This window comes from Panthera leo, chromosome B3 (genome assembly GCF_018350215.1).
Source record: "Panthera leo isolate Ple1 chromosome B3, P.leo_Ple1_pat1.1, whole genome shotgun sequence".
Classification (NCBI taxonomy): Eukaryota; Metazoa; Chordata; class Mammalia; order Carnivora; family Felidae; genus Panthera; species Panthera leo.
This window is the reverse complement of record NC_056684.1, coordinates 48,469,901-48,493,096: the sequence shown is the minus strand read 5'-3', so window position 1 is coordinate 48,493,096 and position 23,196 is coordinate 48,469,901. Positions and strand designations below refer to the sequence as shown.

Sequence of the window (23,196 nt, the reverse complement as noted above, 5' to 3'; positions counted from 1 at the left end):
ACACACACACACACACACCCCACATCTTCTTTATCCATTCCTCTATTGATGGACACTTGGGTTGCTTCCATATTTTGGCTACTGTATATATGCTGCAGTAATCACAAGGGTTCATATATCTTTTAGAACTAATGTCTTTCATATTCTTTGGGTAAATACCCAGTAGTGAAATTACTGGGTCATATGGTAATTCTATTTTTACTTTGAGGAAACTCCATACTGTTTTCTCCAGAGGCTGCACCAGTGTGCACTCCCACCAACAGTGTACGAGGGTTCCTTTTTCTCCACATCCTCATCAACACTTGTTTCTTGTGTTGTTGATTTTAGTCATTCTGATAGGTGTGAGATGATATCTCATTGTGGTTTTGATTGGTATTTTCCTGATGATTAGTGATGTTGAGCATCTTTTCCTGTGTCTGTTGGCCACAGCTTGATGACTTTTGATCTACAGATACTGTGTCATCATCACCTAGATCAAAATATCAAATGCTCCATTGTACTTTATGTATTGTTTTCTCTATAAACACCCAGGGACAAAGAGGCCAACCTACTGGCAGTCATTTGATGGGGCTTCTGGGAGAGTTCTTTAAATAGGGCTGACTCAGCTAGGAGAGATGTCCCTTTTGCCCTTTGCATTTCTCTTCCTGTCTTGGTTAGGACAGCTGACTCTCTTATAATCACACTGTGACCATGGAGCAACTACGGGGATGGGAACCCCAATCAAGGGTGAGACACCATGGGAATAGGAAAGTAGTGTAAGACAATAATCTTTTCTAAGAAGATGTAGAGGAATTTGGGGAGAAGATGAAACTTGAGCTGAAATTTCAATGTTGGGAAGAATTTGCATAAGAAAATATAGAGAACATTCACAGCAAGGAGATCACATTAAGAAAGACATGGAGGCAGAATGAGCATGCTCTAAGGAAATCAAACTGATAAGAACATTTTTGTATTATAAAATGGCAGTGGTGCCTGCCATGACAGGCACCTGTTAAGCGTACAACTCTTGGTTTCAGCTCAGATCATGATCTCATGGTTCATGTGGTTGAGCCCTATGTTGGGCTCTGCGTTGGCAGTGCAGAGCCTGCTTGAGATTCTCTCTCTCTCCCTCTCTCTCTGACCCTCCCCTATTCATGTTCTCTCTCTCTCTCTCTCTCTCTTAAAAAATAAATAAACTTAAAAGAAAGTGTTAAAAAATTTTGATAATTTAGGTTAGAGCCAGGCTGAGGGCACCGAAATACACAAAAAGGAGTTAGGACATAATTGGTAGGAAAGAAAATGAAGCTTTTAAAAGAAAAATGACATGATGTAGGTCATACATAAATATTATTTTGTCAGTGATACACAAAATAAATTGGGCTGAAGAGAAACCCTGTGGGGACTGTTGCTCCTATGACTCAAGCATGAAGTGTATATGAAAGCTTTGCCTGAGACAGTCCCAGTGAGAGTAGGAAGGGAGAAAGGCCATGAAAAACATTTTGAGGAAGAAAAATCAAAAGTCTCAGTGTCTATCAAAGTAAAGGTGGATAATGTAGATGTTTGAGGAATATTGCTAAAAAAATAGGTATCAGGTCTGATCTAATCAGACCTCTGCTGTCCTGGTTTGGCATTTAATTAATTGCTACCTAACAGAATTCTCTAATCTTACTATCTTATCTTTTTAATTTCTCTTTCCTATATAACTGGAATGACCTACCTAAAAGACTGGTTAAGCTATTTTTACTGCCCTACTCAAAAGGTGTTCCCAATAGTCTAAAGGATGAAATCCAAATGACTGAGCATGGAATGATCCCTCATGATCTGAACCCAATGAGCCTCTCCAGACACTTCTACACCCTGTTGATAGATCTAGATATAGCAGTAAACAGAGCAGAAGAAGCTGAAAACTCAAAAACAATGCAGAAGGTTGAAGCAAGAGGGCAACTGCCCCAGTGAGACCATGTTTGAATAGTACTTTACCCTCTGGATGGTATACACACAGACACACACACACTTATCACACATTTTCTCTTTGTGCCTGATTTCAGTTATAGGTTTTGCAAAAATGCAACCACCAGTTTTAATATACAAAACTTACATGGGAACTAAAAATGTAACATAATTGTTGAGTGTTTATGCCTTTTATGTACAGAAGCAGTAGGTGATTTTTTCTATTCTATCACTGTTAAGTATGATTAGGTTATCAGAGATCACAGATGTATACACAGAAAAACTGTCCCTGAAGGAAAAAGAAACGATTTAGGAAATAAAAAGAAAACACTTAAAAAAATGTAAGTAGAAATGTCTGGGAAAGTTTTGCATCCATAAAGCAAAAATAGGATACTAGAAAAAGGGAACAACTAGAAAACAAAGAGGTGTTGGAAGTAAAAATGACTGTTGAGGGGCACCTGGGTGGTTCAGTCGGTTGGGTGTCCAATTCTTGATTTTGGCTCAGGTCATGATCTCTCAAGTTGTGGGATCCAGCCCCAATGACAGTGCAGAGCCTGCTTAGGATTCTCTCTCCCCTCCCTTATCCCTGTCCCTCCCCTGCTCTCCCCCCCCCCCCCCGCCAAAATAAAAAAACAATATGCTCTAAAAATGACTGTTGAATTCAAATATAAACAACCTAAGGTACATTTGAAAAAATCTCTCAAAATGTAGAACAAAAAGCTAAGTTAAGGAAAGTATGAGAGAAAATAAAAAAGTGGATTATTTGAATCCTCTTTCAATGAAATAATTACATTCTAACACCCTAAAGTAGAAACTGAGAAAACTATGTGTGGGTCAAGTCCAGCCAGCCACCTGCTTCTTTTTGTTTTTTAAATAGCCTATGAGATAAGAATTTTTAAAATATTTAAAATGGTTATATTTTAAATGGATATATAAGTAGCTTCATAATACTCTCAATTTTTGCCTCTAGGCCCATAAACCTAAAATATTTATTTACTATATGTCTCTTAAAAAAAAAGTTTGCAGACCTGTTTCCTAAGACATTCACTGTATGTTATCTATTAATTTCTCTCCTATATAACTAGCAAGGTACTGGATAAGACCATCCTTGAAAGGTATGAGAAAACACTCAAACCATTTCCTGTGTTCTTTGGTTCACATGAGGAATTCTGGTTGAGAAAGAATTAGTCCAGGTGACTCTACAACAAACCAGTTGGAATACCCAAAATAATAATACAGAGAGAAGAAAACTATTAAAGAAATTCTTTACATAAACATTTTCAGAGCTGAAGGGAAACAGGAGTCTTTAAATTGAAATGCTTATCAAAGGCCCAGCACAATAATGGATTTTTAAAGCTGTACATACAAGGCATATCACTGTGAAATTTTAAAACACTGGATAAAGATAATTGTCAAATGTTTCACAGAAAAAGAACCACCACCAAAGGAACTAGAATCAGACTTTTCAACAGCAACACGCTGCTCAACGATGTTATCACGAAGCCATGCCCTCAAGTTTCTAAGGAAAAATTATTTTCAACCTAGAATCCCAAGAGGGGCCAAACTATCAGCCAAACATAAGTTGGCTGTTTATTCATCTGTCATAGCTTGAGGTCAGATTGGGACATGGATGTGCAGGCAATTCAGCAATATGGGAATAATGGCCAGAATAACAAACAACAGTTAAAAAGTGGTTCCTCCTGGGAAGTAGGGATAGGGTGAAGGAAGATGGGGCTCTAGAGTCTACCACTTTCCATTATAGCCCCTTTATACGATCTCATTTTATTTTATTTTATTTATTTATTTATTTATTTATTTTTTAAATTTTTTTAACGTTTATTTATTTTTGAGACAGAGAGAGACAGAGCATGAACAGGGGAGGGTCAGAGAGAGGGAGACACAGAATCTGAAACAGGCTCTAGGCTGTGAGCTGTCAGCACAGAGCCTGACGCGGGGCTCGAACTCACCGACTGTGAGATCATGACCTGAGCCGAAGTCGGACGCTTAACCGACAAAGCCACCCAGGCGCCCCAATATACGATCTCATTTTAAAGCTATGTGTGAATTCTTTGATGAGATCGTGTTTTTAATTTATTAAAAAAAGGAGTAAAGCTATGGTCACAAAAAATAGTTTATAGCGTCATATTTTGGGAAGGGTAAAAGCAGGAGAGACAAAAATTAAAATGCTGATGATAGATTTTTTGAAAATCAAGAATAAGCATGTAGGTCTATAAATACATAAAACAGGAGAGAGAAAAATTTGGCAGAAGAGTAGCCAAATTTTTTCAAAGAACAACAAAGGTATTGATAAGTGTCAATTTACTCTACAGGGTTCATAAAGAATCTGAAGTAATGTTCCTGGAAATTCTACAAGTAGATGCAGGAAAAAAGCAATGCACATACATTTTTAAAACGTAGCTTTATTAAGATATATTTCACATACCATACAATTGACCCATTGAAAATGTACAATTTAATGGTTTTTAGTATTTTCATAGTGTACAACTACTGTCACAATTTTAGAACATTTTCATCACCTCAAAAAGTAAACCTCATGCCCTTTAGCAGTCACCCCTAACTTTCCCTCCACCACCCCAGTCTCAGGCAACCTCCAATCTACTTTCTGTCTCTATAAATTTGCCTATTCTAGACAGTTCATATAAATGGAATCATATAATATGTGATATTTTTTAATTGGTTTCTTGCTGCTTTTTCGAGGTCCACCCGTTTCGTAGCATGTTATCAGTACCTCATTTCTTTTTACAGCTGCAAAATATCCTATTGCATGCATATACCCCATTTTGTGTATCCATTCATCTGTTGATGGACATTTGAGCTGTTTCGACTTTTTGACTATAATGATTAATGATGCGATGAACATTCATGTGCAAGTTTTTGTGTGGACATATGATATTAGTACATCTTAAAATAAAACTGTGTAGGGGTGCCTGGCTGGCTCAGTCGGTTAAGCATCCGTCTCTTGATTTCAGCTCAGGTCATGATCTCAAGGTTTGTGGGTTTGAGCCCCACATCAGGCTCTGTGGTGGCAGTGTGGAGCCTGCTTGGGACTCCCTCTCTGCCCCTCCCCCACTGACTCTGGCTCTCTCTCTCTCTCAAAACAAATAAATAAACTAAAAAAATGTTTTAAAAGAACACTGTTAAATGAATTAGATATTTTTTATAAGCATACAGCATTATATAAATAGAAAGTATCTTGGTATTTTTATTTATGTGTTTTATGTCTCTCTACTTTCTCTATATAGCAATTTTCATCAACAAATATAAAAATAAACTATAGATACATAGCTATGGGAGGGCATCTAAACACTAAAAAAGATACATAGTGAACAATAAATCACTCTCTTATCCTTGTCCTACTCTCAGAGAAAACACAGCACTTTCTTAGGTCTTTCCAGAAGTATTTTATGCAAATACCAACATATGAGAAAGCAATTTTTTGTCTCTGTTTTAACACAAATAGGTGTATCATGCACACAGTGTTCTGTGCCTTAGCTCCTTCATTTAGCATATTTTGAAACAATGCCTTATTAATACATATACATCTGTTTCTTTTTAAATATCTGATGAGGGTTTTATTATGTGGCTATACCATAATTTACTTAGTACTTTAGGGTGTCCTCCATTTCTTCCTAGCTAACAGGATTCTGATTTTATTCAAATAGTGGATGACAATGTGTGTCAGGGATAGATGGTCACTCCCCATCCCCAGGGCCTGCATCCTAATTCTTCTAAGCGTCATGGTAATTCCATTCTCCTTATCAAAGACTGGGTTAGAAATACATATATGAGACAATTGTAGCCCATGAGATGAGAATCAAAGTTCCGGGGGGAGCTTTTTTGAAAAGGGTACTTCACTTTTTTAAGAGACACATGTTGGAAAACTCTCTCCATTTTCTATCTACAGACATGATCGTGTGAGGCTATGATGTCTGGAGCTGCTGCAAGCATCTTGTAGCCTGGACAGAAAGCTAAGAGAATCTCAGAGAGGCTGGGTCACACATGACTGTCCAGATGCTGCAGTAACCCCATTCCTCTATGTATGATCCTTATTGTTAGAGATAATAAGTGTGCATATTGTTTAAGCCAATATTAGTTGTTACTTCAAGTATGTTACTTAACCCCCTAAAGCATCCTAAATGGTACACTTCTGCAGAGAGGAGACTTCCCTAATATCTCCCTGACATTCCTGACATCATTCCCTAAATTCCCTAATATCTCCCTGGTGTTCACTCCTTAGCTTCTGGTGTTTTCCCTTTCATAATGCTCAGTACACTGGCAATTATTTTGAGAAGGATGTTCATAGGAGTCCACAGTAGACAGTGAGCTTTGTTGAGGGTAGGGACTGTGGTCATCTCATTAGCAAGCATCAGCAAAGTGCCTGGAAACAAATATAGAAAACTATCACACCAATTTTTTGTGTGTATGTAGAGGTGAGGAGTATAAATATATGCATAAAGATACATAGGAAACAATACAGGAAGATCGCACAGTGGTGGTTTTATGGTGATTAAATTACAGCTGATTGTTATTTCTCTCAATATATATATATAATACAGGGGCGCCTGGGTGGCTCAGTTGGTTAAGCATCTGACTTCAGCTCAGGGTTCATGGGTTTGAGCCCCGCATCAGGCTTTGCACTGACAATGTGGAGCCTGCTTTAGATTCTCTCTCCCTCTCTCCCTGGCCCTAGCCCATTCGCTTACACACTGTCTCTCAAAATATGTAAACTTTAAAAAATATATAATACATATTATATATAAATATAAATAATGATACAGAAAATATTTATAATTGCTTCATTTGTCAGAATTTCCAGAACCAGAGTCTCTACTAGGCAGATAGATAAAAGGAAAATTTTGCTACTTTGAAAGGCAACTTTGACAAACAAGTAACATGCTCATAAAAGGGCTCCTCAGACTCAAACAAACACAGAGTTCACCCAGGGGTGGCGGAGTATGCACAACAGAAAGAACCTGTGTTCCCACATTTTGAGATCTATGTTTTCCTACAGAACACATGCATGAACATATACACATTACGTAAATACAGTTGGCCCTTGAACAACATGGGAGTTAGGGGTGCATTTGAAAATCTGCATATAACTTTTGACTCCCTCAAAACTCAATTACTAAGAGCTTACTGTTGACCAGAAGGCTTATGGGTAACACAAACATAAATCAAGATAATAAATGTGCTTATTGTTTTTTGTGTACCTTGTATGTATTATATACTGTATTCTTATAATAAAGCAAGCTGTAGGAAAGAAAATGTTATTAAGAAAATTGCAAGGTAGGGAAATACATTTATAGTACTGTACCACATTTTAAAAAAAATCCATACATAAGTGGACCCACAGTTCAAACTCATGCTGTTCAAGGGTCAACTGTATAATATGATGAGTATGACTACTAAGGATACAAACGAAGCACCATGGGAATATGAGGAATGGAGTGAGCTGTCTTTTCAGATGCTCATGCACTATGCTCATACAATGTGTACATTGTTACCTTACTTGCCTGATGTTTTTCCCTCCTGTAACCTGCCTCCCTTAGTCTCATCTGAGCAACTGTAAGTGCAGGTTTCACTATAATTTGCTATTAAGCACTAACTTCAATTTGGAGTCTTTCCTGTTTGTTGACCTACTAATAACAATTCTCCACAAAAACTTTTTTTGAACCTCATGTTTTCTCAAAGATGTAAAGGCTCCCTTCAACGTCTGACCAAAATTTCCATTGGTTAAATGCCAAATAACCAAGTTTTGACTGTATTTATATTATCTCAATAAATATTTTATGTGAATACATTCAATTGAAAATATTTTGTGCTATGTATAATGATATAAATGACAAAGAGAAAAACAGAGGACCACACATAATAACGTCCTTTCGACAGAAAATACTAAATCACCATGTGTTGTCAGTTCTATTCTAGCTGTGATGAATCAGCATTCATCTATACAGATTTTTCTGGTCGTTCTTGCAATATATTTGCAAAGGTCTGTTGGAAATAAATGTGCAGCCTATGGTCCCAGAGTAAAGTAATGCTGGCTGAGACATTTGGTAATAGTGAAATTCTAGTAAAAGAAACAGTGAGTAAAAGACAGGAAGTTCCTAAGCCTGCTCTATCATTTAGAAATAGTCTTCTTTTTTATTTTTGTGGTAACATCTCTAATTCAAAAGTAGTACTGACTTTCAAGCATTCTTTCTAATGCTGGCTCTGATATATTTTTGGCTTTTAAAGAAGTTTTCCATTTGCGCTAAGTTAAAATTATTGCCACAAAGTTGTTCATATTACATCATCATCATCATCATCATTATTATTATTATTATATCTATAGGATACTCCTTTCATTCTTGATAATGGTCATTTGAACTTCTCTTATTTGAGCTAGCTGTAGTATATCAATTTTATTAATCTTTTCAAAGAAGCATGTTTGGTTTCATTTATTTTCTTGACTTTTTATCCATTTTCTAGTTCATTGATTCCCATTCTTATTTCCTTCCCTATATTTTGTTTTCTAAGATAGAAACTTAGATCACTGGTTTTAAGTCTTTCTTCTTTTGTATATAAGCACTTAAAGGTGTAAATTTGTCTCTAAGCACTGAATGTGCTCATCTCATATTTTGATAATGTTTGGATTTAATAATCAAGTTAAAATGTTTTGTAATTTTCCTTATGATTTCCTTGTTGATCCATGGCTTATTTAAAATTATGTTGCTTAATTTCCAAATATTTGTGGATTCCTCAGGTATATTTGTATCACTGAATTCTATTTTCAGAGACATGTTGAATCTTAAGTCTGTTAAATGTATTCAGACTTGTTTTATGGCCCAATATATAGTCTACCTTAGTGAATGTTCCATAGGCATATAAAAAGAATATGTATTCTTCAGGTATTAGATGTAGTCTTCCATACATGCTAAATTGGTTGACTGATAGGTTGTTCAAATTGTTTATGTATTTACTGACATTTTTGTCTAGTTTATCACTATTGAGAGAAGAGTGATGAAATCTTCAACTATTCTGAATTTATTTCCCTATGTCTTTCAATTTTTGCTTTATAATTTTGAAGCTCCTTTATCAGACATCTTTTCTTGATGAATAAGCCCTTTTATGATTATGAAATGTCCAATGTCCCTGCTTATCTCTAGGAATACTTTTCATCCTGAAGTCTACTTACCTAATGTTAATACAGCCATATGAGGATTTTTTTTTTTTTTTGGCATGGTGTTTGAATGGTGTATCTTTTTCTGTACTTTTACTTTTAATGTGTCTTTATACTCAAAGAGTGACTCCTATTAAGAGTCTATGGTTGAACCTTGCTTTTTTTTTTTTTTTTTTTTTGGCACTTATTGATATGGTTGGCTTTACGACCATCGTCTTTCTATTTCTATTTTTCCTTCATTCCTCTTTTCTTTCCTTTTCTCTTTTTAAAAAATTATTAATCAGGTATTTCTTGGTATTTCATTTTATTTCCTTTATTGGAGTTTTACCTATAAGTTTCCATTTTAATTTTTTAGTGGCTGCTCTGAGGATGACAATATGAATCCTTAAACATCATAACTCTAATGGCCAGAGATGAGCTACTTGGATCTCTTTCAAGAGAACGTGCATTGCTGATTGACAGCTCCCAAGTGACCATGCACCTTTGAATCTACCCATTGTGTTCTCCCTGCCTACTCCCAAAGACTGGGCACAGCAGGGATTTAGAGCCTGGCCATTCATGCCCAACACAGGATTTCTCTAACAATCTTTCCTGGGAAACTCTCTGGCAGCTTGGATGAGACTTTCTCAGAACTGTGCTGCAATGTGGGGCTCTTCTTACCAATCCTTTTTCCCCTCCTTGCACAAGTGTTAGGGCTGCATGATGATCAGAAGGCTCTTCCCGTATGTGTGTCCTCCCTCTTTAAGCTTCACATGTGCTTCCCCCCAAAACCTCTTGCGTATCTATTCTCATCTGAGTGTCTGTTTCTTAGAGGACCTAAACCAACACAAATGGTATGGGTGGTAGGGTTTTAGGACCAGCTCACACTTACCTAATGGCAAGGAGCTCCCCATCCTGAGAAGAATGTGGGACACATAAAGTCACTGGCATAAGGCAGTGGCTCAATACCTAAAGACTTCTTCAGTGGTGTGCTGGGGAAATGCCCTGGCTAAAATTCAGCTTAAACTGAGTCCACTGGTTCTGTGATCCACCCAATAGTCATTTTTCTTGTTTTCAAATGTAAAATTGGGACTGACATACTGGAACTTGGATCCCCTCACCACCACTACCACCACAGTGAATCCATGGGCTTGTGGGATAAGAGCTAGCAAAGTGAGAAGGCCAAGTGGAAGCCTCTGAAACTGTCCTCCCTCTGGTCAAAGTAATAAATCTAAAACAACATTGAATAGATACGACAACAAAAACACAAACAGCAAAAGAAAAAATAAACTGAACATCCTCAAAATTAAAAGCTTTTGTGCTTTAAATAATACCATCAATAAAATCAAAACACACAACCCACAGGAGAAAAATGTTGCAAATCGTGTATTTGACAAGGGACTTGTATCTGAAAATACAAAGAACCTGACAACTCAGTAACAAAAAGACAAATAATCCAATTATAAAATGGGCAAAGAATATAAACAAACATTTCTCCAAAGAAGATATGTAATGGCCAAAAAGCCATTGACCAACATCATTGGTCATCACAGAAATGCAAATGAAAACCATGAGATACCATTTTACACCCACTAGGGGGGCTAACATAAAAAGATAATAACAAGTGTTGTTGAGCACCTGAGGGGATCAGTCTGTTAAGAGTCCGACTTTTGATTTTGGTTCAAGATTTCACAGTCATGAGATAGAGCCCTGCATCAGGCTCTATGCTGGGCATGGAGCCTGCTTGAGATTTCCCCCCGCCCTCTTTCTCCTCTCTCTCTCCCTGTGCCCCTCCCCGATGAACATACAGACATGCACTCTTTTTCTCTCTCTCTAAAAAAAAAAAAAAAAAAAGAGATAATAGCAAGTGTTATCAAGGATGCGGAGAAATCAAAATTCATACTCAAAACTCATACACTGTTGGTGGGCATGTAAAGAGGTACAGCCACTTGGAAAACAGTCTGGCAATTCCTCATGTGATCCAGCAATCCTACCCCTAGGTATATACTTTCAAATGAAAATATATGTCCACACGTTACTCTTAACAGTTAAAAAGTAGAAACAACCTAGATGTCCATCAACTGATGCATGGATAAATAAAGTGTGGTTATCCATACAGTGGAATGTTATTTGGCAATTTAAAAAATGAAGTACTGATGCACACTATAACATGGTTAAAACTTGGAAACCACGTATTGTATGAAACCATTTACATGAAATGGCTCAAAGAGGCAAATCTAAGAGACAGAAAGTAGGTTGGTGGTTGCCTGGGAAGAAGGGCAAGTGTTGGGAAAAAATGGGGAGTGACAGCTAGTGGGCATGGGATTTCTTTTTGGGCTAATGAAGATGTTCTAAAAATTGATTTTGTTGATGGCTGCACAGCTTTTTGAATATACTAAAAACCACTGAATGGTATACTTTGAGGGGGTGAATTGTATGTTATGCGAATTATATCTTAATAAAAGCTGTTTTTATAAAACAAAAATCGTGCAACCTGCTGTGAATATCAAAGATTAGTATCACTACTAAGGACCTAAATGATACATGGGTGGTTCCTATAATAGGTTCATTTAATTCTCCAGTCTGGTCCCTGCAGAATCCAGACAAACTTTGGAGAATGACTGTAGATGCAAACTCAACCAAGTTAATAGCCCCAGTCACCCGCTGGTTTCTGAGCACAAGAAGTCCAGAGTGCCCTGGCTACAGCAGTAAACTGTGGTTTGATGGGACTCACTATGTCCCGTGGATTGAGTGTGCTTTCTTTTGGGAACTTGGACCTCTAACTTAGTAAAGTCCAGAGTTCTCTAGAACTCTCTAGAGCACATAATCCTTTAGTGGGTCTTTGGAAATGATGAGAAGTGGGGCCACTCCTACTTCTACCCCTTTGTTCCTGGACCCATGCATACTTTCTATTGCAGACAGAGCATCATGTTGAAGTCTCTGCTTTAGTGAATAAACTGGCACCCCATCTTTGCAGACTATTGCCTGTGCCATCAGTAGGACATTCTAGTGTGCTATAAGGTTGCTTGCTTATGGATGACGTCGCAGGTGATGTAACCAATGGATCCCATGGTCATGAGTTCATTCCTACATCTCTTTCTCTAGAAATTGAGTCCCCTGGAAGGATGAAATGTTATGTAGATTTCTATCCCTATAAAACATGCATTTTATAAGCCCCCAGACACTTGTGCTGGCTCAGGTTCTGCAGACTGGAAAGGCAAACCCACACACAGAAGTAATTGGACAACAAATTACTGGCCTTTTCAAAATGGAAGGGGCCCAATTTAGTAAGCTTACCACAAAATGGCTATAGTCATGAAGGTTAATGGTTAGCAGTTTTATTTTCTTATAAAATATTCATTTGGTTTTGGGATCAGGGTAATTCTGGCCTCATAAATGAATTGGGACATGTTCTCTCCTCTATTTTTGATAAGACATTGTGTAGAATTAGAATCATTCATTCCTTAAATATGTGATAGAATTCAGCAGTGAAAACACTTGGGCCTTAAGTTTTCTTTCTTGGAAGGTTTTTAACTTCAAAAGCAATTTCTTTAAGAGTTGCAGAATTTTTCAGATAATTTATTTCTTCTTAAAGTTTTGGTACTATGTATCTTTAAAGGAATTGGTCCATTCATCTAAGTTACTGAATTTATGGGCACAGAATTCATAGTATCCCTTACTATCCATTTAATGTCTGTAGGTTCTGTGGCATCTTGATGAATTTACTGTTTTTTATTTGTTATTGTTTTTTGGGCTATATCTATTACTTTCTAGTGGTTGCGCTAGGGATTACAATATACATACTTAACTTTTCATGGCCCACTTAAAGTTAGTATTAAGCCTCTTGACATAATATGTAGAAACCCTATAACAAAAAGGTTACTTTATCTTCACTCATTTATATTTTGGTTGTAATATGTATTATATCTACCTAAATTATAAATCCCACTAGTGTTTTAATTTTTCCTTTCAATAGTCATAAATATTTTAAAGAACTCAAGAGGGAAAGATAGTATAATAACCAATACTTATTCTATTGCTTCTTCATTTCTGAAGTAAAATTTACATCTGATATAATTTACCTTCAACCTAAGTAATTTCCTTTAGCATTTTCTTTAGAGTATGTCTATTGGCAGTAAATTCTCTTATTTTTCCTCAGCTTAGAATACCTTTATTACACTATCATTCCTGAGGGATATTTTCGTTAGATATAGAGTTCTGAGTTGACTGTTGTTTCTTCCTTTGCTACCTTAATTATGCCGTTTCATCATAGTTTCTGAAGAGAAATATTTAGCTTTTTAAGTCATTATACCTCTATACATAATGTACCATTTTCCCTGTTTTCAAATTTTCTTCATTATCTTTGGTTCCAGCAACTTGATTATGATGTGTCTGTGCATGGTTTTCTTTGCATAAACTCTCTTTGGGTTTTGCTGAACTTCTTTAGACTATAAATGCATTTCTTTCACTAAATTTGTAAATTTTGGTAGTTATTTCTTCAAATATTTTTTTCTACCAATGCCTTTTTCTTCTTCTTCGAAGACTTCAATGACCCAAATATTAGGCTCTTTTAATATTGTTTATAGGTCCCTAAGACTCTATTAATTTTTTTAATCTTTATTTTCTGTTCTTCAGATTAGATCATTTCTACTGCTTATCTTCAAGTTCACTAGTTCTTTTCACTGTTATCTTCATTCTGATACTGAACTCATTCAATGATTTTTTAAATTTCAGATTTTATATTCTTAAGTTCTAATATTTCTATTTCATTCGTTTTTAGTTTTTAATATGTGAGAATATCTATTTTCCCATTCATTTCAAGACTGTTTACCTTCATATAATGGAGCATAATTATAATGATTATAATAGCTGCTTTAATATAATACAGCTGTTTTACTGGTAATTCCAATATCTGCATCATCTTGGTAGTGGCACTTGTTGATTGTCTCTCCTTTTGAGAACTGGTCATATTGTTGAGGTTCGTTGTACGTAAAATAATTTTAGATGTTTTCAGCATTTATTCAATGTTTATTGATTTGAATTATGTTGTTTGTGTTCAAACTTAAATATCCATTTGGTAGTGCAAAATAGGCTCATTTTTTTTATGGTACCTTCATATTTTTTAATACTATATTTACTTTTTAATTTACATCCAAGTTAGTTAGCATGTAGCGCAAGAAGGATTTCCAGAGTGGATTCTTTAATGCTCCTTATCCATTTAGCCCATCCCCTCCTCCCACAACCCCTCCAGCAACCCTTTTCTCTATATTTAAGAGTCTCTTATGTTTTGTCCCCCTCCCTGTTTTTATATTATGTTTGCTTCCCTTCCCTTATGTTCATCTGTTTTGTATCTTAAATTCCTCTTATGAGTGAAGACATATATTTGTCTGACTAATTTCACTTAGCATAATACCCTCTAGTTCCATCCATGTAATTGCAAATGTCAAGATTTCATTCTTTTTGATTGCTGAGTAACACTCCATTGTGTGTGTGTGTGTGTGTGTGTGTGTGTGTGTGTGTGTGTGTGTTACATCTTCTTTATCCATTCATCCATCGATGGATATTTGGGCTCTTTCCATACTTTGGCTATTGTCAATAGTGCTGCTATAAACATTGGGGTGCATGTGCCCCTTCAAAACAGCACACCTGTATCCCTTGGATAAATACCTAGTAGTGCAATTGCTGTATTGTAGGGCAGTTCTATTTTTAACTTTTTGAGGAACCTCCATACTGTTTTCCAGAGTGGCTGCACCAGTTTGCATTCCCATCAGCAGTGAAAAAGAGATCCTCTTTCTCCATGTCCTTGCCAACATCTGTTGTTGCCTGAGTTGTCCATGTTAGCCATTCTGAGAGGTGTGAGGTGGTATCTCATTGTGGTTTTGATTTGTATTTCCATGATGATGAGTGATGTTGAGCATGTTTTCATGTGTCAGTCTTGTTCCTGACTTTAGGGGTAAGCTCTCAGTTTTTCCCCATTGAGGATTATATTAGTGGTGGGTCTTTCATATATGGCTTTTATGATCTCGAGGTATGATCCTTCTATCCCTACTTTCTTGAGGGTTTTTATCAAGAAAGGATGCTGTATTTTGCCAAACGCTTTCTGTTCATCTATTGAGAGGATCATGTGATGTATCACATTGATGTGACATACCACAGTGATTGTTTTGCAGATATTGAACCAGCCCTGTATATCACGTATAAATCCAATTGGTCATGATGAATAATTTTTTTAATGTATTGTTGGATCATGTTTGCTAGTTATCTTGTTGAGGAATTTTGCATCCATGTTCATCAGGGAAATTGGTCTGTAGTTCTCCTTTTAGTGGGGTCTTTGTCTGGCTTTGGAATCAAGATAAAGCTGGCTTCATAGAAAGAGTGTGGAAGTTTTCCTTCCATTTCTATTTTTTGTTACAGCTTCAAGAGAATAGGTGTTAACTCTTATTTAAATGTTTGGTAGAATTCCCCTGGAAAGCCATCAGGCCCTGGCCTCTTGTTTCTTGGCAGATTTTTGATTACTAATTCGATTTCTTTACTGGTTATGGATCTGTTCAAATTTTCTATTTCTTCCGTTTCAGTTTTTATAGTTTATATGTTTCTAGGAATTTGTCTATTTCTTCCAAATTGCCCATTTTATTGGCATATAATTGCTCGTAATATTCTCTTATTACTGTTTATATTTCTGCAGTGTTGGCTGTGATTTCTCCTCTTTCATTCTTGATTTTATTTATTTGGGTCTTTTCCTTTTTCTTTTTGACCAAACTGGCTAGAGGTTTATCAATTTTGTTAATTCTTTCAAAAAACCAGCTGCTGGTTTCATTGATCTGTTCTACTGTTTTTTGGTTTCAACAACATTGATTTCTGCTCTAATGTTTATTATTTCCTGTCTTCTTCTGTTTTTGGGTTTTATTGACTGTTGTTTTTCCAGCTCTTTAAGGTGTAAGATTAGGCTGTGTATCTGAGATCTTTCTTCCTTCTTCAGGAAGGCCTGGATTGCTATATACTTTCCTCTTATGACCACCTTTGATGCATCCCAGAAGTTTGGGGCTGTGGTGTTATCATTTTCATTGGCTTCCATGGACTTTTTAATTTCCTCTTTAACTTCTTGGTTAGTCCATTCATTCTTCAGTACGATGGTATTTAGTCTCCAAGTATTTATTATCTTTGTACATTTTTTCTTGTGGTTGATTTCAAGTTTCATAGTATCATGATCTGAAAATATGCACAGTATGATCTCGATCTTTTTGTACTTATTGAGGACTGATTTGTGTCCCAGTATGTGATCTATTCTGGAGAACGTTCCATATGCACTGGAGAAGAATATATATTCCGCTGCTTTAAGATGAAATGTTCTGAATATATCTGTTACGTCCATCTGATCCAGTATGTCATTCAAAGCCATTGTTTCCTTGTTGATTTTCTGTTTAGATAATCTCTCCATTGCTGTAAGTGGGGTGTTGAAGTCCCCTACTAGTATGGTATTATTATCAATGAGTATATGTTTGTGATTAATTGATTTATATATTTGGGTGCTTCTATTTGGAGCATAAATGTTTACAATTGTTAGATCTTCTTGGTGGATAGACCCCTTAATTATGATATAATGCCCTCTTCTTCTCTTATTACAGTCTTTATTTTAAAGTCTAGATTGTCTGAGATAAGTGTGGCTACTCCGGCTTTCTTTTGGTGACCATTAGCATAACAGATGGCTCTCCATCTCCTTAATTTCAATCTGAAGGTGTCTTTAGGTCTAAAGTGGGTCTCTTGTAAACAGCATATAGATGGATCTTGTTTTCTTATCCATTCTGTTACCCTATGTCTTTTGATTGGAGCATTGAGTCCATTGACGTTTAGAATGAGTACTGAAAAATAGGAATTCATTGCCATTATGTTGTCTGTAGAGTTGGAATTTCTGGTGGTGCCCTCTGGTCCTTTCTAGTCTTTGTTGCTTTTGGTCCTTTTGGTTTTGTTTTTGTTGTTGTTTGTTTGCTTGTTTGTTTTTGCCTTTTCTCCCCTCAGAGAGTCCCCCTTAAAATTTCTTGCAGGGCTGGTTTAGTGGTCACAAACTCCTTTAATTTTTGTTTGTCTGGGAAACTTTTTATCTCTCCTTCTATTTTGAATGACAGCCTTGATGGATAAAGAATTCTTGGCTGCATATTTTTCCAATTCAGCACATTGACTATGTCCTGCCACTCCCTTCTGGCCTGCCAAGTTTCTGTGGATAAGTCTGCTGTGAACCTGATCTGAGGTTAAGGACTCTTTTTCCTTGCTGCTTTCATGATTCTTTCCTTGCGTGAGTATTTTGTGAATTTAACTATGATATGCCTTGTTGATGGTCAGCTTTTGTTCAATCTAGTAGGAGTTCTCTGTGCTTCCTAGATTTTGATGTCTGTGCCTTTCCCCAGGTTAGGATAGTTTTCCGCTATGATTTGCTCACATAACCCTTCTACCCCTTCCTCTCTTCCTCTTCTGGGACCCCTATGATTCTTATGCTGTTCCTTTTTAATGAGTCACTGAGTCCTCTAATTCTTAAATCATGCTCTTTTGCCTTAGTTTCCCTCTTTTTTTTCTGCTTCATTGTTCTCCATAAGTTTGTCCTCTATATCACTGATTGGCTGCTCTGTTTCATCCATCCTTGCCACCGGGGCATTCATTCGAGATTGCAGCTCAGTTATATCATTTTTTATTTCATCCTGACTAGCTTTTACTTCTTTTATCTTCGCAGAAAGGGATTCTAATCTATTTTCAACTCCAGCTAGTATTCTTATTATCATGATTCTAAATTCTGGTTTAGATATCTTGCTTGCATCTGTGTTCATTGAACCCCTGGCTGTCATTTATTCCTGTTCTTTCTTTTGGGGTGAATTCCTTCATTTTGTCATTTTGAAGGAAGAAAGGGAATTAATAAGACAAAAAAATTAAAATAACAAAATTAAAAACAACACAAAAAAATCAAATAAAGGATGCTAGATCCTAGGTGTGTTTTGGTCTGGTTATTGAAAGGAGCTTGGGAGATTAGAGAAGAAAGGGAAAGATAAGAAAAGAAAAAAAAAGGAAAATAGGAAAAAAGAAAAAAAGGAAAACGTTTGAAAATTTGAAAAAATGAATACAATGAAATAGAATAAAATGAAATGATGGAAGTAAAATAGAATTTGAAAAATTTACAAAAAAGTTAAAAATACAGGAAAAAATTTAAAAATATTTTTAATAAAAATGGAAAATAAAAACAAATTTTTTACTCTTTATGTATTCAAGAATAAGAAAATAAAAAGAAAAAAAAATTGAATAGATGGACCAGCGAACAGACTGAAATACAATTGAAATTACATCGATTTCTCCTAGAAGACAAACTATGAGGCAATTTATAGTCCATAAACTAAGCAAGCGGAGAGACTTGTGGTGTTCCTGAAGCGTAAGGTTGGCCCAGTTGGGCAGGGCTTAGTGTAGCAGTTCCATTCTCCACTAGATGGCGCTGCTTAGCTCACAGGCGTGGATTGTTGTGTTGCATGTAGGGGTGTATGTGCATGCAGGGGATGGGAAAATGCTGTCACTAAGCTACCCAGTCTCTAGTGTCAGAGCTCTGTGCTCTCCCAACTGGCAATTGAGCACACCTCCTCTGTCTCTGGCTTCTGTCCACTCCCCGCTTTTACAATGTCCATAACCAAACAGTCAGGCTGCCAAGTGGCACCTCCCTCCTGAGTTTTATCCCAGATGTGGCTGTGTTTCCCAACCCCTCACTTCTGAGGGACTGCAGCCTTGACCCGTTCTGACCCTCTGGGGTAGGGTCTCCCTGAGCAATGGCCGGGTGCCCCCCTACTCCCAGGAATGTTCGCGAGACTGTGCTGCTGCCGATGCCCAGAGACTGTGGCTGGGTGCTAGCCTGTCCTAGAAAAAGTTCACGTGATCGTGTAGCAGCAGTGTTTCAGGGATTATGGTAAATCACAACACACATCTAGGGCCAGGCTTCACTCTTAACATCCTTGTTCCAACACCAGTGAATGTGGATGTTCTCCAGGGTCCACTGGGACCTTTGCCTGTGGGGTGGCCACACAGACTCTACCAAATGTCCTCCCAGCAGGGGAACCACCTCTCCCCTTGTGGCCCAAGGACCCCTCGGACCTCACTCTCTGCTCCTGGGGATCTGCCCTTCCCACCAGAGTACCACTAGGTATTGAGCTATGTGGAGTTTCAGACTCTGCGCTCCCCGTTTATAGAGTTTTAATGAAATTTAAACCCTCTCCTTTCTCCTTTCTCCCTTTTTTATTCAGTCCCTTGCGTACTCTTTCTTTTCTCTCCCACTGCTTTGGTGGGGGGGATGCTTTCTTGTACTCTCTTCCTGTCTCTGTCCTCTCTTTGCAAACAAAAATAGCTCCCTGACCTCTGCAGCTCCCCTCTACCCCAGTTTACCTCTCTGTGCCACATACCTGCCAAGATCTGTGGTTCAGGTTGTGAAGATTGTTGTGTTAATCCTCAAATCAGTTTCCTAGGTGTGCAAGATGGTTTAGTGTTGATCTGGCTGCATTTCAGGGATGACAGACACAAAAAAAACCTTCCATGCTGTTCCCCATCTTGGCCTCTCCCCAGGTGCATTTTTAATATTATGTTGTGACACTCTGGATTCTGCTAAGATCCTTAATAGCTTTACAGTTGTTTATAGCATCAATGCCCTATTACTGCATCATGGCTAAAATTAGATGTGTTAATTTTTTTTTAATTCTTGAAAAAAATAATGAGATAAATATATCTCTAATGTGATAAATAATAAAAAGCTATTTTTAATGGAGAAAAGCTAGATAAACTCTCATTAAAATTGGAAACAAGACAAATAAACATTCGTCCCTATTAGGGCCAAACATTATGACAAGTACAGGCCAATCATATTAGAAGGAAAAAAGAGTAAGAGGTCCAAAAATCTTCAATACATTGAAAACACATACATTTCTAAGAAAAACACACAAAAAAAATAAGTAAAATAATAGTGAAAGTGTAAATAAATAAAACGCTTAACCACTTGAGAATGTTAAAATTCTCTCCTAAGCAATATTTGTGCCAAACAAGCAATCAAAACCAGAGGTTACCAAATCTGGAATTTATTCTGGTAAAGGTAAGCCAGAAATTTAGCTTCATTTTTCCCCATATGACTATCCAGCTGACTCAATACAATTTCCTCAAGAATCTAAAATTTCCAAACTGATTTAAAATGCTATTTTCATGCCATACTAAATAGGGTAAGGGAGATCTCCTTCTCTAAACAAGAAAAACCAGAAGCACTCTAGTTGGTGCTGTTGGCTGGATTTTCAGTAACAGCTTCTCAGACATTTGCTTCAGCAATTTCTTTCCTTCCAATTCACTTTATTAAAACAAGACTAAACAAAAAAAAATCTTCAAATGTGGAATACAGAAGAGTGACTTCTGTTTTCCTGACCAAAGTCTGGTGTGGCACCATAACAGCCTGCAGACAGGCTAGTGTTTAAGGAATGGTCAGCTACGGTTGACCATTGTTGAGAGCATTAAGTAGGATGAGACTAGATGAATGTGGCAACATGGGGGTCAGTGGTGACCTTAGTAAGAGCAGTTTTATTCCAACGATGCAGGTGTGAGTTAGGTTAGAGTAGGTTAAAGAATGCATTAGAGAAGTAGACGTAGGGGCACCTGGGTGGCTCAGTCGGTTAAGCGTCCGACTTCGGCTCAGGTCATGATCTCACGGTCCGTGAGTTCGAGCCCTGCGTCGGGCTCTGTGCTGACAGCTCAGAGCCTGGAGCCCATTTCAGATTCTGTGTCTCCCTCTCTCTCTGCCCCTCCCCTGTTCATACTCTGTCTCTCTCTGTCTCAAAAATAAATAAACGTTAAAAAAAATTAAGAAAAAAAAAAGAAGTAGATGTGATGGGGACAGCTCTTACAATGCAACTCTTATAAGAACATTGGTTATTTAAGTGAACAAAGAAATTTAAGTCTGCAACTAAAGGGGAATATGAGGCAAGGCAGGACATTTTAAGGATGGAATGTACAAATGGGAATGATCCAGCAGAGAAGGGGAGATTACTGATATGCATCTCTACCATTACTTGGAGGGTACTGATTCTGGAATCAGCAATCTGACAAATAGGTACAAAGAAGCATTGTCAATTTGAGGACCCTCCTGAGGAGTCTGAAATAACTGCTGATTTGGAGTTTGCTCTTGTAGTATAGGAAGGAAGGGTGAGGGGGACGACAGGAATGTGAATGAAGGGTATATGAAAAGAAATGCATCTATTTATTGATAGGCCCTCACCATCTCTAGTCCAGATCAGTCTATTTAATAAGTGACTGTAGAGACACAAATGTTGAATGATCTTTAGGGGAAAACACCAAAATCTGCTACATCTGAATAAGACTATCATATAGACTTTAACCCAGAATTAAAGTGGAATAAGATAGAGACACCTGGGTTGCTCTATCAGTTAAATGTCCAACTCTTGATTTCAGCTCAGGTCATGATCTCATGGTCTGTAAGACTGAACCCCATGTTGGGCTCCATGCTGACAGCACGGAGCCTGCTTGGGATTTTCTTCCTCTCTCTCTGCCCCTCTCCCACTCATGTGTGCTCTCTCTCATGCTCTCAAAATAAACAAACAAACAAACAAACAAACCTTTTAAAAAAGTAGAATAAGATAATTCCAGGTTTATAATCATCTTTTACCTCTTTGTTACCTTACATACATGTTTTTTTTATAAGATAAATGGTTCCAGGACCATGTCATCATGGGATACCGAGCTTTAACACTTTTCAAATTTTTAAAAATCTAGACAATTTATTATAAGATACATTTCAGAATATGATAAATAATAGTATCATTCTAATCTATTGAAAATAATTTTTTGCTGTTTTACTGAAATAAAATTCATACTTACTCTGAATAGTATTTCTTCATTCCATTTTGGATTCAAAGTCTAAAAGACAATAAACAGAGTATAACTATTTTTTAAATATTTTTGTCATATAAAAATAAAGCAAAGTATATTAAAATTTTTTTTGAATATTGCTACGTCTAACCTTTTTAATGGTTTTCGTTTGCACACTGGTAAAAATTCCATTCATTGGGTCATATAATGTCACTCTCACATATGGATCACTGTTAAAATAAAAAAACATATATATAATTGTTGCTTATTCCCAAACTCAGATTGCTCAACCTATAAAAATCACAGATTTTTCCTTGTTAGCAATTTCTACAATTATTTCCTACTGTTAAAGGGAGGGTTCCTTGGCAGGAGTAGGTAATAATAGTAATTTCTGCATCTTGTTGAAAAGCTAAAGTACTGTGTTAGTGAAATAGACAAAGAATTGGAAAGAAACCTTTTAATCCAATTTAGTGATTTCCAACCTATTTCGATTTTTCAAATTTTGTTCAGTTTTTATTACATTCTTTCTTCTTTGGGGTTAAGATGGTTAATTTGATTCTTAAGCCTAGCTTTGCAAGACCTCAGGTTGTTCCAAGTTATCTCAAGGGTGTAAACTGTTTTTACAAAATAAGACAAAGTGCTTTCAGTTCAAAATAATTATGTGTCATGTAACCCCTTCTACAAAGTGACATGGAAAAGAAAAATCTTGTGATACATAAGTTTGCAAAACAAAAGACTGTACACTTTACCTGTCCCTGATCAAATTCCTCCCATTTCCTTTGGGGATCCCAAGTACTCACGATTCTCCACCACCAACTCCCCCTCCAATTTCCTCATACAACCTTACTTCTTACTTTGACAAAAATCAAAGCCATCAGACCACTCCCAAGACCCCGGTATTTATCAGAACTCATCCTTACCCCTCACCTCAGTGATTCAGGTGTTGTGCCCCTATTTGAGGCCAATTCCTCTTTGTACATGTTCTAACCACCTGCTCTGGAAACTTTTATCATCTATTTTCATTTCTCCCTTTTGTATCTTCAGCTTTTCTTTTCACCTATGTTTTTCTAGTCACATAATTATGTTTTTAAACCACCTCCCCCCCTTAACTCTTCTTCCTTCCTCCAGCAAAGTGATCTAGATTGTCTTTCCTCCCACCTCAAACTTTCTAGGAAAATAATCTGTAATAATAATAATGACTAATATTTATATAGCAATTACTC

At 36.8% G+C, this 23,196-nt stretch overlaps 1 protein-coding gene across 2 annotated transcripts in view; it reads right to left on the bottom strand.

Moving 5' to 3' along the window:
* Positions 1–23,196, bottom strand: part of NEDD4 (NEDD4 E3 ubiquitin protein ligase) — a 135,657-nt gene that overhangs the window by 86,916 nt on the left and 25,545 nt on the right. For both annotated transcript variants that reach the window (XM_042941944.1, XM_042941945.1), the window contains exons 3-4: positions 22,125–22,203; positions 21,983–22,021 (exon numbers count right to left, since the gene is read on the bottom strand). In XM_042941944.1, coding sequence (XP_042797878.1) covers positions 21,983–22,021; positions 22,125–22,203 — 118 coding nt within the window. The remainder of the gene's footprint in view (positions 1–21,982; positions 22,022–22,124; positions 22,204–23,196) is intronic.